This window comes from Drosophila erecta, unplaced genomic scaffold (assembly GCF_003286155.1).
Source record: "Drosophila erecta strain 14021-0224.00,06,07 unplaced genomic scaffold, DereRS2 tig00000000-arrow-pilon, whole genome shotgun sequence".
Lineage (NCBI taxonomy): Eukaryota > Metazoa > Arthropoda > Insecta > Diptera > Drosophilidae > Drosophila > Drosophila erecta.
Window position 1 is genome coordinate 27178226 of NW_020825194.1, and position 13602 is coordinate 27191827.

At 45.2% G+C, this 13602-nt stretch overlaps 2 protein-coding genes across 23 annotated transcripts in view; both read left to right on the plus strand.

Annotated features, from left to right (window-relative positions):
• Nucleotides 1-13602, plus strand: part of LOC6552388 (TLD domain-containing protein 2) — a 70593-nt gene that overhangs the window by 55565 nt on the left and 1426 nt on the right. For 16 of the 22 annotated variants that reach the window (XM_026977275.1, XM_026977283.1, XM_026977279.1 and 13 more), the window contains 2 exons: nucleotides 13009-13130; nucleotides 13187-13346. In XM_026977275.1, coding sequence (XP_026833076.1) covers nucleotides 13009-13130; nucleotides 13187-13346 — 282 coding nt within the window. The other 6 variants (XM_015154005.2, XM_015154006.2, XM_026977312.1 and 3 more) reach the window with 6 other exon arrangements.
• LOC6552385 lies at nucleotides 8962-12483 on the plus strand. Its single transcript, XM_001978867.3, has one exon. It carries the CDS (start codon nucleotides 10571-10573, stop codon nucleotides 12266-12268), a length of 1698 nt encoding a protein of 565 aa, XP_001978903.1. The 5' UTR covers nucleotides 8962-10570; the 3' UTR covers nucleotides 12269-12483.

Below are 13602 nucleotides of genomic sequence, written 5' to 3' on the forward strand. Positions count from 1 at the left end.
TTATTAAGAAGATGCTGAAATGGATTTGTTTGTTCGACGCCAGTACTTGTGACATTTAGGCATTTATTAGGCTGGTAATCGCAGTGGCGCCCTTGAAATGAATGATTTTAATAAGGTATCTGCGGTGTTGATTCAATTCACACTGATAAGAACCCGAATTAATTGGTAATCATCATAAATATCAATTTATCTTTGCTCTTCCAATAGAAACGTTTAATACACATAGTATATCAAATAATAATACTACTAGTACTTTTTATTATCTCTCACTTAATTAACGCTGTTAAATTATTGGACGATTCCTATAAGCACAAAATAATGGACGCAACTGAAATGATTGTTAACTCGTTTGCTCACAAAGTAGTATTCGCTTAAATCAGAGGTTTTATTAGATTGCAACGAGATTAATCTCAGCTATAAATAAGTAAATAACATTTAAAACACAAAAAGGATCTTTAACCTGTTCTTGATCTTGATGCTCTTGATCTTGATTATTTCCAATGACCCAATACACGTTGTATCTGCGACTCAATCTAGAATTTTCCCTTTGTTACGGGGTGTGTCGTAAGTCTTTGGCAGGTGCATCGGAAAATTTGTGCAGATTTGATTGCCTCTCAAGGAATGCATACAAAAGCTGTACGCACACACTTAGTAAGCCGCTAAAATGCTTCGTTTGAAGGCGCGCATAGCAAACAAATCGCTCGGAAGCAATAAATACACTCATATAGGCGGTGTGCAATCGATTGATTAGCATGACAGTTAATATGTTTGCATAGCTGTAAAGCACAGCGCAGCAAACACCTGAAAAGCAATTACCGAGCCACTCTAAAAAAGAGCGACTCTATAACGATATGGATAGCATTTTGCAATGCTACGTAGCTATACTTTTAAATCACAGAAAATGGCATTTATAATTTAATTATAATTCCTCCTATTCGTCTAAGCGTCAGTCAAGACCAGAATGGATCCAGGAACTACTCATGCTAATACTCTCAATAGTTCTTAATGCTTGCCATTGACTTGGCCGCCAAACCGCAAGTTCTTTAGCCTCAAAACATATGATGACAGAAAACTGAGTTAAAGAGCAGAATAAACCATAGAACAAACCAGAGCACAGAACTAAAAGGAACCACTAAAAGAACAAACTCTCTATTTTGCCTGTAATGACAAATTGTGTCCACAAATAGACGAGAGTCGTCGGAAAGCGCAAGTGTAGCCCCTGTGGCACTGGAACCCCTTCAAGTGATCAGCATTTCAAGTGTAATATCACCCGTGCCACCCACAGTCGCGTCTCCCGCATCGTCACAGTCCACGGAGCACAGTCACAGCCACAGCTTGGTATATCAGCTGAAAAGCAGCAGCAACGACGAGCCCGCGAGCAGCTGAGCCACGTTTTGCTGCTGTTGATATGGTTATTGTTTCTACTGTTGCTTATTTGTTGCTGCTGCTGCGGCGCTGCTGCGGCGCCTGCTGCGACTGCGACTGAGTCGACTGAGCCAGCCAAGTCGTATTTTTTAGTTTTCGCAACACTTCCAAGCCGCACAGTCGCCGTCGCGTCCCGTTCTGAATATTTAAAATCGAATTGCCGCCTTACAGACCGCCTTACGCACCGCGAGCGATCCAGATGATAGAAGGCTAGCGGTCTACCGAAGATGTGACTCTGTTCAAGCTCAAAATAGAGCAATATTTGAGTAACTGCACTTGGGCAAACGCAAACAGCTTTCGGGGTTTTCCGCGCAGAGCAGCGTGTCCAAAATTAGATACGGCGAAAAATAGAAGAAGAAAGTGTGAGAGGAAGCGGCGCGCTCTTCTCCCGATCATCGGCTGTCCACGATTCTGAGATCCACGATTCTTCTGGGGCCGCCGGCTAAAAACGCTGCCAGAATGAGCGCCAAAACAATCAAAGTTTCAAAAATAGCGAAATACATCAAGAAAAGGGTAAATACTAATGAATCAGCGAGGGCCAGCAAAATATTAGTCTTCTGCGGGACGTGAAACACTTCTGCCCGGGGTGAAAGTCTGCGCAGAAAATAAAAATAGCTAAACCGAAACCGAAAGCGACATCGCATCAAAAACAAAGAAAATTGTCTCCCAAAATGCATTTAGATTTGTAATCCGCGCGCGTCTCAACCGAAAGCCAAGTGTATTCAATGCCTCGGCCATAAACAGAGGCCATATCGATCGAAAAGGTGCCCAATTGCCGCCCAAAAGGTCGGATTCCACCGAAAATGTCCAGCCCCGACAATAACGATCATGTAAATACCGCTGCCACGAAGGTGGAATGTGAATCGATGCCCCAGTAGCCACTATATTGCATACCAGATGATCTGGGCAATCCTTTTGTGTGCTCGTAATTTGTCTGAGAATTAAATGTGAATTGTTAGCGAAATTGGTAAAATTGCTCGGCAGTTCATGTCTGCCAAGCAGTCGTTTAAATAAACTTATTCTGTACGGCTGAGCGAGGATTGTTGTCCAAGGCAGTGAAAACTTTTTGGAATTCAGAGATCGACAGCCTCAATGGAGCCTCAAAAACAGATCGAGTTCTTCGCCTTCACTTGGGCACATACAACACGGTTCTGATAACTTATCTCTTGTATCTCCTACCTCCCACTCTCGATCGATTTGAGTGTTTCGATTGTGCGCGGCATCTTCCCTTCGAATTTCATATTACGGAGAAATTTAAACGGCAGATTACGGGTAGTACCGTGGTACTATTGTTAGCCTGGGCAAACAGCTTTTCTCTTTGCATAAGCACATATTTCAAGGCATTTTATGGTCTAGAAATTCCCAATTTTTTCAACCCGAGACCCGTTTAGCCGGTCTAGAAAACTCCACAATATTTTCGGTTTCATTTCAATTGGCATTACAAGCTAGCGTTCATTTCGGCCACTATATCGCGGCACATTTGACATTTCTGTCACCTTTCGTCATTGTTTTTGGGGATCGTGGGTCGCCTCTCTTTAATTACCCACCTTTGCCTGTAATTAGGTTTAATTTAGAATGCATTGCCCAGGTCGGCTTCACATATTCAATAGGGCTTTTCATCGAAAAAAGAAAAAAGTACTGAGTATACGAACATTTTTTGTGTTTGCGCGAATCGAAATTCAATGCGACAACGGCTTCTGTTTGGGGAAAGAAATCAGCCAGTTGTGAAGAGCCATATAACCATACAAGCTTTGTTTATATCCCTCTTGGGTTTCAAATGGTTGACTGGAATTATACAGTCTGTCTCGTATTTATTTCATTGAAAAGTGGCTAAAAATCTAAACAAAAAAGACGATTACGAGGATAGTGTTGATCAAATGGTATATTTATAGTTATTTTTCTGTTCCCAATTTGAATGCTGTCTTATTGCTTGAATAAAACGCATTTTATGAATTATGAAGTGGAACTGCAGCGCCGAGTGCTTTCACAGACTTTCAAGTTCCTGTTTCTGGCCCCTTAGCCAAGATATTGGATTACCAGCATCTAGCTACAGTTGTTGCCTCATTATGGACATGTATGTTGCTGGTAACACAATACCAACTACCTGGCCATTGTCGAGAGGGCGTTGCACGTAGTCTCGTATTAACAAACATGCGACAAGCGGCCACACATCGAGCCAAACAAATCAAAACGCACACATCCACGGCAGCAGACGCAGACACGTGATTGTTTCATCATTTAGGTCGCCAAAAAGTAATTGCGTGCTGTCAATTTCATTGTAGTACACAAATTGAGGAGCAAAAAGAGGTCAGGCAACTGGTAACTATGTTTTGGCTAGACCCAAATATACATCTTTAAAATTTCTTCATTCAAATTAATCGGATAGAGAAGAAAGAAGAAGAGGAAATAAAGAAATTGAAAGGAACCTAAATTTTGATAGGCACAAATATTAACCGGTTAGGACTAATTGCGAGTGGCTAAGACGCAGGCTCGGAATTAGAGGCCATATTTCAGACAGCTATGGGTGATGCAAGCTTCGGTACGATAATGTGATCAAAACCATCTGCGGACTCTGAGACCAGAGCAATTTAAAGAGTTATCCGTTTTCAACCGGTTCGCAGCTGATTGGTCTCTTTAAAATATCGCTTGCATTCCAGAGTAGAGCAATGTTCCGGTTCCAGTTTATTTTTAAGTACCCTCTACTCCAACGGTTTGAGGGGCTTGCTTACGCGATTTGAAAAACATACTTTAACCGGTTTGCTGCGTAACTAATTAGAATACGAACTGCATGGGGGTAATGTGGCTCAAGTTGTTTTCATCTTTGCGTTTTGTTGGCCTGCTGCCGTTGTCGCCGCGATTAACACGCCCACAAATCCGTTTAGTTATGGCCGCTTGTCCTCTTCTTCCTCGGCTTGCGTAAGGCGTTTACTACAGTCAAACTTCCGAAAATTAAACCACTAACCCAAAACATAATTGATATTTATTAGGTTCATCAGTATCTTTTTAAAAATACAACCTATCCAGCTTAAATTTGAATGCTCGTCATCCAAACTGCAGACATTTTTATTTACGCAAAACCTGTTAGTAAAATTACGCATTTAACCCAAAAAAAAGGTAAACACATTGGTCAAACCACCAATGCATAAAACCTAAAAGAAAAACAAAACAAAATGAGTAAAAAAAACTTTGGCACGTGATTGCAAAAAAAGAAAAGAAAAGAAAAGACAGTTCATGCATTTATTTCTAGCTAAACATTTTGCAGCCTCAAAAAAATTATTGCACAAAAATAAATATTACGTATACGCAACTTCGCTCCTAGCAACATGTTGAGAAACATGGTGTCTCAACACTAGGTCTGTTTAACAGCGCTGCTAACATAATGTACAAACAGTGGCTAACATATTATATCGACCTGCTGTAATATACTGTAAAACTAGACTGTAAAAACTGGACTAAACATATTTACAAAATTATGTGCTGTCACAAACACTTGCATTACTAAATTCAAGATGGAAAAGCTTCCCTGTTCCAAAGAATTTAATAAATATTCTCGTAAAAAATAATAATAAGCAGAACCACACAAGGCGTAAAATATTAGCGTCATTTCGGCACAGTGACTCCACCACACAAAGAGGAAGCGCTTAAATAGGGCTGATAAGTTCAGTTCTGCTTTTATGGGCTATAAAATTTGCGGCGGTGGGATGGCCGAAGTGTGACGTGACTCACTGTAGGTGGCGTGTTAGCAGAGGCCCGTTTTTTTCGAGGCTCCAAAGAGAGTCCAATAAGTTTCAGTCGGTCGAGCAACTTGTTTGAAAACACACAGAGCAGCCCCCAAATGTAGCTTTTAATGTGAAAGAAAAGAAATAAATATTTAAAAAAAAAAACATCCGCGGAGAACACGTTGAAAAGTAAACAAATTTGAATGTTCTAACTAGGAACAAAGTGTTTACGTGTAACAAAGATAGGCCAAAAGCAGCACTGCAAAGGCGGAGAGCGGAAGGCGTAGAGCGTGATAAAAGCGGTGGCGACAACAGAAACACGAATAATCGGAGAAAAAAGCTGAAGCAAATATCGTGGGTCACAAGACCATTCAGAAAAGCGAAAGAGAGAGACCGAGAGGCAGAGAGGCGATATGTGGAGCGCCAGAGCTTTCGCACAGTGCTAGCCCAAAAAGTGGGACACCCCACACACGAAAGCTTTTGCAGCTGCTACCGCTGCTCTCCCACTGAAAACCGCCACTGTCGTCCACCAGCAACATGTGGTTCGCAATTTCTGTGTTCGCCATTTTGGCCGTTTGCGGGCTGGCCGGCCGCAGGTGGGGCCGCTACCTCTACCTGCACTACGGCCGCCACCTGCTGCCGCGCTCCCTCCTCTCGGCCAAGAACCGCGCGCCCACTCCCCCACTCTCGCCCACCAAGGACGACCAGAGCCTGGAGGCTCTCCTCGACGAGAGCGGCGAAATGCACGAAACGGTGAGTGGCGACAAGGATCGGCGCGGCAAGGGATCTCTCCTTGGATTCAGTGTGAACGTACCAACTTAAGAAGCAGGGTTCCACTTCGTTTTTCAAAAATTGCTGACGCGTATCAGCAATCAAAACTTTTTTATAGGAAGAGTAAATGAATTCATAGTGAAAGGCCTTACGAAACAAGAACCGTTTTTTAATTAATTTTGGCACCTAATTTTCATAAATCAAAATCCCCGTTTCCTTGGCTAGACTTTGTTGCTCAGTGCGGTTAGTCATTAGTGCCTAGAATATTAGGGTTACGTCAATTATACAGCCATTATCGCACACGTTTCTCCTTTTAATTGCTCGAACTGATTTGTAACTAATAGGCATCATTATAAGCCTCAAATGTGGCTAAGACTCGCATCATCCCGAGCGAACGCCATTCGCCTGCCTGTCAGGTGTCTTGAACTTTGGTGTTTGCCTCGGGTCAACGATCTTTCCGGAGGAACCTCATCCCCAAGCAGCACAGGTAATGGGTTGTCACCCCTCAAAGCCGCGCGGCTGCCCACAAAGATTTGCTAGTTGCTATTTAGCTTTGACAAGCACTTATCTTGTTTTGGTTGGACTATGTGACCTCACAACACATGATAACTAACCTAAGCTATTCTGTGCGGCCAACCAAATATTTGCTTAGACATATGAATTACAAGGCACAGAGTGAAATGCATATGCAAAAACTAAGCAAACCTACAAAATGATAATTGCGCAAAAAATGCTGTCTTGCTATTTTAATGCGTTTAGGCAACAAAAAATGAGAAACTTAAAGGAATACATAAGTGCAAATGGCATGGTTGAAGTAAAATGAACTGATAATGAAGACGGAAAACCCGGAAAAATAGGAACACTAGGAACACTAATAGAACAAGTGTAAAACTACAACAAACTATTTAGATAGAGATATGATAGGTTTCCTTTTAAATTTCTGTACTTGATTCTTAGGAGCTCTCATGTGCGATTTATTAACAAGCCTTTCCTTCGCACCTCTGCCAAGCCAAGCCTCTCACACACCTTAATTACCACCCAATCCCTCCGCCAGTCCCACGAAACCCCACTACCCCTGCGCTTTTAAGCCAAGAATTCCTCACCCGTATATGCTTTTGCATACCTATCAGCTTTTTGCCATGCCTGCTGTTCTTTGTTTTAGACCCTTTGTTTTGCCGGCTCTTTCGCGGCTATCAGGTCTCAATACCCGTTTGCCCAGTAAGCTCTTTTCTGCTGCTTTTGCTGCTTTTACCTCTTTTTGTTTTGAGGCCGGTTCTGTGGATTTGACTGTCTGCCATACACTTTTAAATTGTTCGGGCCAGAGAAACCAGTTGATGCATAGCCGTTGCGGAATATGTTCGCCGCCGTTCCCCCAGCCAAAGTACGCGGGCTTAATAATTCTATATGTTCGAAAAGTGCTTTTAAATCGAGCTAGCCAATAAACGAATAAACAAACATATCTAGCAAATATATCACAAAATAATCGCATATCAAGTGGTGCACTGAGCCCTTATATGATCAGAATTTCGCTGCTTAAATGATGAGCTATCTGCTACCTGCTTCTTACCTTTGCTGCGCATACCGTGCCAAAATATAATGATAAGATATTCAAAGACCATCGTGCCAACACAACAACAGGCTACTGCGATAGCCTCACTTTCACAAGAAGCGATGGAAATAACTCAGGCTCCTGCCATTTAACTACTAATTTTAAGAAACAGATAGCTGATTGCTATCTTGAAATCGAAAACAAATTGTAGATCTTGTTATGCATATAATTCTGGTCAACTGAAACTCAAACCTGTGTCGTGACTGAATGGCCGAGGGAAACTCCCTTGGGAACTATTTTCTTTCCTGGCCGATTGTGTTTTCGACTCGAGTAAACAAGAGGTCGTCAACATTAATTGCTTGTATATGGCTGCCATATAGATCTTATCCGGAGTGCTACCGTTTCTGGGATGCAGAGGGTTGCAATGCCTTCCTGCAAACATCGTAAAGATAGATTTAGATTTATGTTCCATATGTCTGAACGGTCTTATCAGTCCAATGCTCAGTAACAGAATGACACTGATAATAAGCTAAACCAATTATTAGAAACTCATCGCAGTGCAGATATTGCGGCGATTCCGTGGTTAAGTTCTTATTTTACGAAGCCAAAGTGGAGTGGAGTGCAGTTCAGCACAATTTTTATGCAAACTGGTTAAAAACTATAAGCTACACGAAACTTTTGCGCATGAAATGAAATAATCCAGCGTGAGCAGTTTGTCACAGTCTACTATTTTTAATATTTTTATTATAATCGCTACTCCGATCTCGAAAAGCGCAAACCCGATATAAGCCCTCTCTGCGTAGTTATAATATAATAGCCTGGCTCTCTCTTTCGCCGAGCAAACTCACGACTTGAGCTGAGTTAATTTGAGCGAACGCAAATAAATATATTTTCGCTGACGGCCAATAAAAACGGTTGGCCTGAACCCGCGGGCAGTTGGCTTCTGAACGCGCTACGCCAAGTCGGTCAAGTCGGCGGAGTTCATCTCCTCAGCATCTCTGTTCAGCCAGAGCAACGAACGATAAAGATACTGATACCGATTCTGATACCGATTCTGATTCTGATTCTGATCCACAATTGTGCCCAGCACGTGCCCAAGTGGCGTATACTTGATATTGTCGTGTGTGCAAAAACTTTGAAGGCAGAAGAAATTGAACAACCCAGTGCCAGACTAGATGAAGATGTGCGAATTGATTGTCAGTCATGGACTCGACCGCGAGGTAAAAACATCATTAACGCGGCACGAACACATGATTCATGTGATTTCCCAGCTGTTCAATATGGCCAAATGGGTTTTCATTAATTTCGAAAGAGTTTTTACGCTCACAGTTCAGCGCAACTCAGGCTTAACTGAGCTCGTGCTTTGAAGTGCTCGGCAAATATATAAACCTATGTGCAATGTACCAGCCAGACTGTCATTGGCGTTTGACTTTGGGCCTCTCCTTCAAAAAACACGCTCTGATCTGCGATTGAGTGCTGACCCTCGTTGAGGTGCGTTGAAAATCGCTTTTTACTTTATTGCGGAGTCTGTGAAATTGCATTCTGCCTTTTAATTTGTGGGGGTCCTCTGAAAATCGCAGTCACGCCCCAATTACTGGACTCTTGTGCCCACTGAGTCGCAAATGTCACAAAAATGAGCTGATCAAAATGAGTTTCCGATCCGTTTCACTGACCCAAATTGATCTGAAAGCACACAGTTGAGCTGCCATTCAGATCTCGCGACCTTTCATGCGGCTTAGCTGTCTGCGACTATCTGACTATCGCAGATTTCATATCAGACTAATTACCGGCAAGGCCGTCTGTGGCCGAGATTGCTCGGCAGTTCCTGCCTAATTCAATTTGGATGGAGCCCTAGTACTTCGGCAATCGAAATCATGGCGCAATACTCGCGGAGCGCCACTCAGGGGTTCTTCAACTCGAGTGGTGGCGAAAAGCTAATCAATCATCCGCAGATTATCAAGATTTAATCAAGCCACCAACTGCGACGCCGAATTACATACGACTACAGCTGCTGTTGTGACATACGCGGTGTAGTATTTGGCGAGCTGGTTTTGTTTTTTGGCCTTATCAAGACTTGCTAATGGCTGAATCACGGCCGTCAAAGACCGAGAGACGAGCGAGAAACTGCCTTGAATTTGAGATGGCTGTGATGCCAGTGATCTCACGTCTGAATGGCAGCAGCTGTGGGTTGGTAACTGAAGTGTGGGTGCTGTCTCCTGATAACTCCTATCCCAGCCATAAGTAATGCTATGTGTGCAAAACCTATGAAAATGCCTGCAATGAGGCAGAGCCTCATACAATTAACACAATCATTGACGTCACCAGCAAAAGGTTCACACGCTGGTAAGACGACGTTGTCACACCCAGCAGCAATTCAAAACAAATGCTATATTAAGTAAAACAAAGTCCGCACGCTAAATTGGCCAGTGATCCGAAATGAATTTCACATGAAGTTCTAGCTCCTCTGCTATCAATCAGAAACTGCGATTTCTGGCGGATAAGATTGCGGTGAACTTAAAGAAGGGAGCACTAGCACCCAGTTATGCGGTGATATGGCTCAGTTCCTTGAAGAAGCCCCAATCGATCGGTTGTCCATCATGGGATTGCACGAAAAGCTGCGAAAGTTTCACCATCACCAGCAAATTTTAGGGGTGAGCTCAGGGGATCTGGATGGTTCTCTCCAAATGCTAGCATTTTTCAATTTCCACATTGAATGATCACGAAGAGATACTTATCGGCAGCGATTATTCGCTATTGTGGTTCTAGGACCTACGTACATTTACTAAATATCCCCTACTACAATATCCCCTAGCTGAAAATCCTAAATCCTAAATGGCTTGCGATCGAGCAGGCGTTGTGTTTGCCTTCATCGGTTTTCATCTGGGGGTTCGTTGAGCAGCTTCATTTCGTTGCCAGTCGTTGTTTTATTTCGTTTCGTACAGAGCTCTCCAAAGTAGAAAATTCGAATTTACATACCCAATTGGGGTTTATTCCGTGTTTTGTTGGTCTTGCGAGTCCGTGAAAGTGAGTTCTTAGTCCGTAAAGAAGCGTGCTTCGTTTTCGCAAGGTTCTTGCTAAATTGTGCGTGTATCTATTGGTTCCCACGATGAGTACCCACCAGTGCAGCCTGGGAAAGCTCGCCCGCCGAGGCGCCAGCCTACAGATCACCCAGCTGGCCGCCACGATGCGGAGTCTATACCACACCCGGAGCAGGCCATGTGTGGCCCAGAGCATGGGTCAGTTGTGCCAACGGTCCAAGCCAGCGGCGCAGCCCTGCAACTTCGAGCGAGGTCGGGTGCGAAAGATCGCCGGGGTGAAGAAGACGGTGGCCAACCAGATGCAGGGCATGGGCCCCAGCCTGGGACATGCCAAGGTGGCGCCGTACAAGATCTACGGCAAGACGCGACTGTTTTCCTCCGCAAGCAGCCTCAACAGTCGCTTGCAGCACCTGGCGCAAGAGGAGGACGGGGAGGAGTACTCGGTCCAGGAGGCCCAGCCCCCGCACACCACGGCTTCATTGTCGGCCACCCAGCGGCGGTACAACCAGGCGGCAGGACTCGGCAAGGGCATGGCCATGCAGACGGCCAAAGACATCAGCCAGTCCATCCAGGAGGAGCTAATGGTGGTGGACGCCGACACGCGCGACATGCTTAACTGCGATCCCAGTCGCAAGGCGCTGCGGGACTACCACGACCAGATGGCCCAGCGCTCAAAGAACTCCGTCGACCCCATGCAGGGTTGGAAGCATCCAAAGAACCTGAAGTATCTTTCCAATCTGCCGGCCGAGAGCAGTGCCAGTAGCCCAGCAGCCCAGCCCGAGGAGGAAGCCCAACGGCAGGTGAGGCCACGTCGCCGCCAGATGGTCATGGGTCATGCCATTCGCAATCTCGACGCCATATCCAATCCCCCGCTTCAGCTCGGTTCCGGACCCGGACCCAGGTTCGAGATGTACACCTCCAATGCTAAGGAGATGTTCTCGGAGCAGCGCAGCGAGCTGCGTCCACAGACCAGTTGGCACAGCCCAAAGCCAGCCGCCGAGGACAGTTCCGAGGATCAGCTTATGGACGTGTCGATGGTGCGACCAGAGCGCCCAGATATCACAGTGGCCAGGGCTACCTGGAAGCCCGTGCAGGACGCACCCGAATCGGACTCGTGGTACGAGCAGCCCAAAGCCGAGCGGGAGTTCCTAAAGCAGACTTTCCTCGGCGGAGCCAAGAGTCGCCGGAAGATGGGACAATCCCAGTTGGACGAGCTCCACTACGAGGCGACCGACAATGCGGCCCAGATCAGTGCCTCCCAGCAGGTGATCAACCAGAAGTACGCCGGCTTCCGCAAGTCGGCCAGGGGCAATCAGAAGCAAATTATAGAGTCGGTAAACCCGACGCCGCAGCTCAAGCCTCATCAACGGGCCATGTCGGAGCCCCGGGACACGCGCCGAAGGCGTGGAACTGCGAAACAGGGCGTCGAACGACAGGCTGCACCTCGGTTTTTCGGGGGGAACCGTAAGCCAGCTGCGGAAGATCAGGACGATGAAGAGGATTCCAGGGAGTCCAACTGGCCATCGCCTAGTAACTCGCTGCTCCCCACATCCTCGCGAAGCGATCCTCGCCTACAAACGGAGAGCAGGACGCGTGGCCGGAGTGTCATGGGCGAGAAGCGGGGCCCGAAGAAGTCGCCGGCCGCTGAAGCCGCCGTGGAGCACGACGAGATCGCGATGCCGCCGGGCTACAAAAAGCAGTCGGCCGTCCAACGCCTGGGAAGTGCTTCTTCCAAGTACAACAGCCGCGCCTTCAACAGCTACTAAGTAGCAGTTGTGCCGCACCTTCTGCCTTTCCGAAAGTTCACTCTAATTTCCTACGATAGATGGTCTAGCCATTCGGAAACTCACATTCGCTGTCAAAATCCCTGAAAGTCGACCAAATTGAGGCCTGCATATTGTGTTCGCCAAGTGTAGTATTTTCAACGCAAACTTTAGGCAATTTAAATAAAATTGATTGCAGTTGCGTAAACTGATTGCCAGGCACGAGTTTTAATGGAGCGACGATGGTAATATATGGGTGCTATCTGGAAAGTTGTCGTCTCTGGATTGAATTTCGTTTTCTCGAGCCAATCTCTTCTCTTCAATTTTCACAAGCATCTTTCAGCATTGTAAAATACACATATTTCCCCCTGTAATTGTGTTCTCTTTCACTTTTGTTCACGCAGCTAGTGCCTTGGCATCGGCGAGCCGTTTTCATTTGTAGTTAGATTTTAAACCACGACAAAAGACACCCACAAAGTCTGCAAACTCGAAAACTAGCACTGCACTCCAAGTATGAAAGTATATTACTCTCAATTGAAAACCCAACAGCCAAAGCAAAGCACCGAACTTAAAATGCTAAATCCCGAAAACCCCCTCCCAAAAAACAGCTGAAACGTATTTAGATATGTATATTTTGATTTGGAATTGATTACATGTACCACTTACTTGATTATGTTTAATAGTTGTACATCCAAGTCCTGCTTGTTTGCTAATATCTGCTGTTTTCATCAATCGTTCTTCAGGTGCTGTCAATGAGCACAGATGAATATCGCAAGACCTCACTCTTTGCCACCGGTTCCTTCGACCTGGACTTCCCCATACCAGACCTGATCGGCAAGACAGAAATCCTTACAGAGGAGCATCGGTAAGTTGTCCCTGGCTGAGCTTAAGCCCTTTGATTGATGGTTTTTTGCCTTGCAGAGAGAAGCTCTGCTCACATCTGCCGGCTAGAGCCGAGGGATACTCCTGGTCCCTGATCTTCAGCACCTCACAACATGGTTTCGCACTGAACTCCCTGTACCGCAAAATGGCGCGTCTGGAGAGTCCAGTTCTGATTGTCATCGAGGATACGGAGCATAACGTAAGTTGGATTCCTCCTAAACAATTAACAGATATTCCACCTCATTGAAGGAGGACATTTTAAAAGGTTAGGAAGTTTATTGGCCCGGTTGCAAAGAACAAGTATAACATTTTAGCCAAGTCCCACTGTTCAAAGTGGGCTAGATCATAAATGGGTGGGTAAAACTAGTACTTTCCTTTCGCCTTGAGAAGTCTATCTATCTACGGCGGCGCTGTGGTTTGTCGCTAATAAGTTTGTTTTTATTATTCAATCTGAA

Bases quoted from the DNA above. Each gene is read 5' to 3' on its own strand.
- LOC6552385 (XM_001978867.3), top strand. From the start codon at position 10,571: ATGAGTACCCACCAGTGCAGCCTGGGAAAGCTCGCCCGCCGAGGCGCC.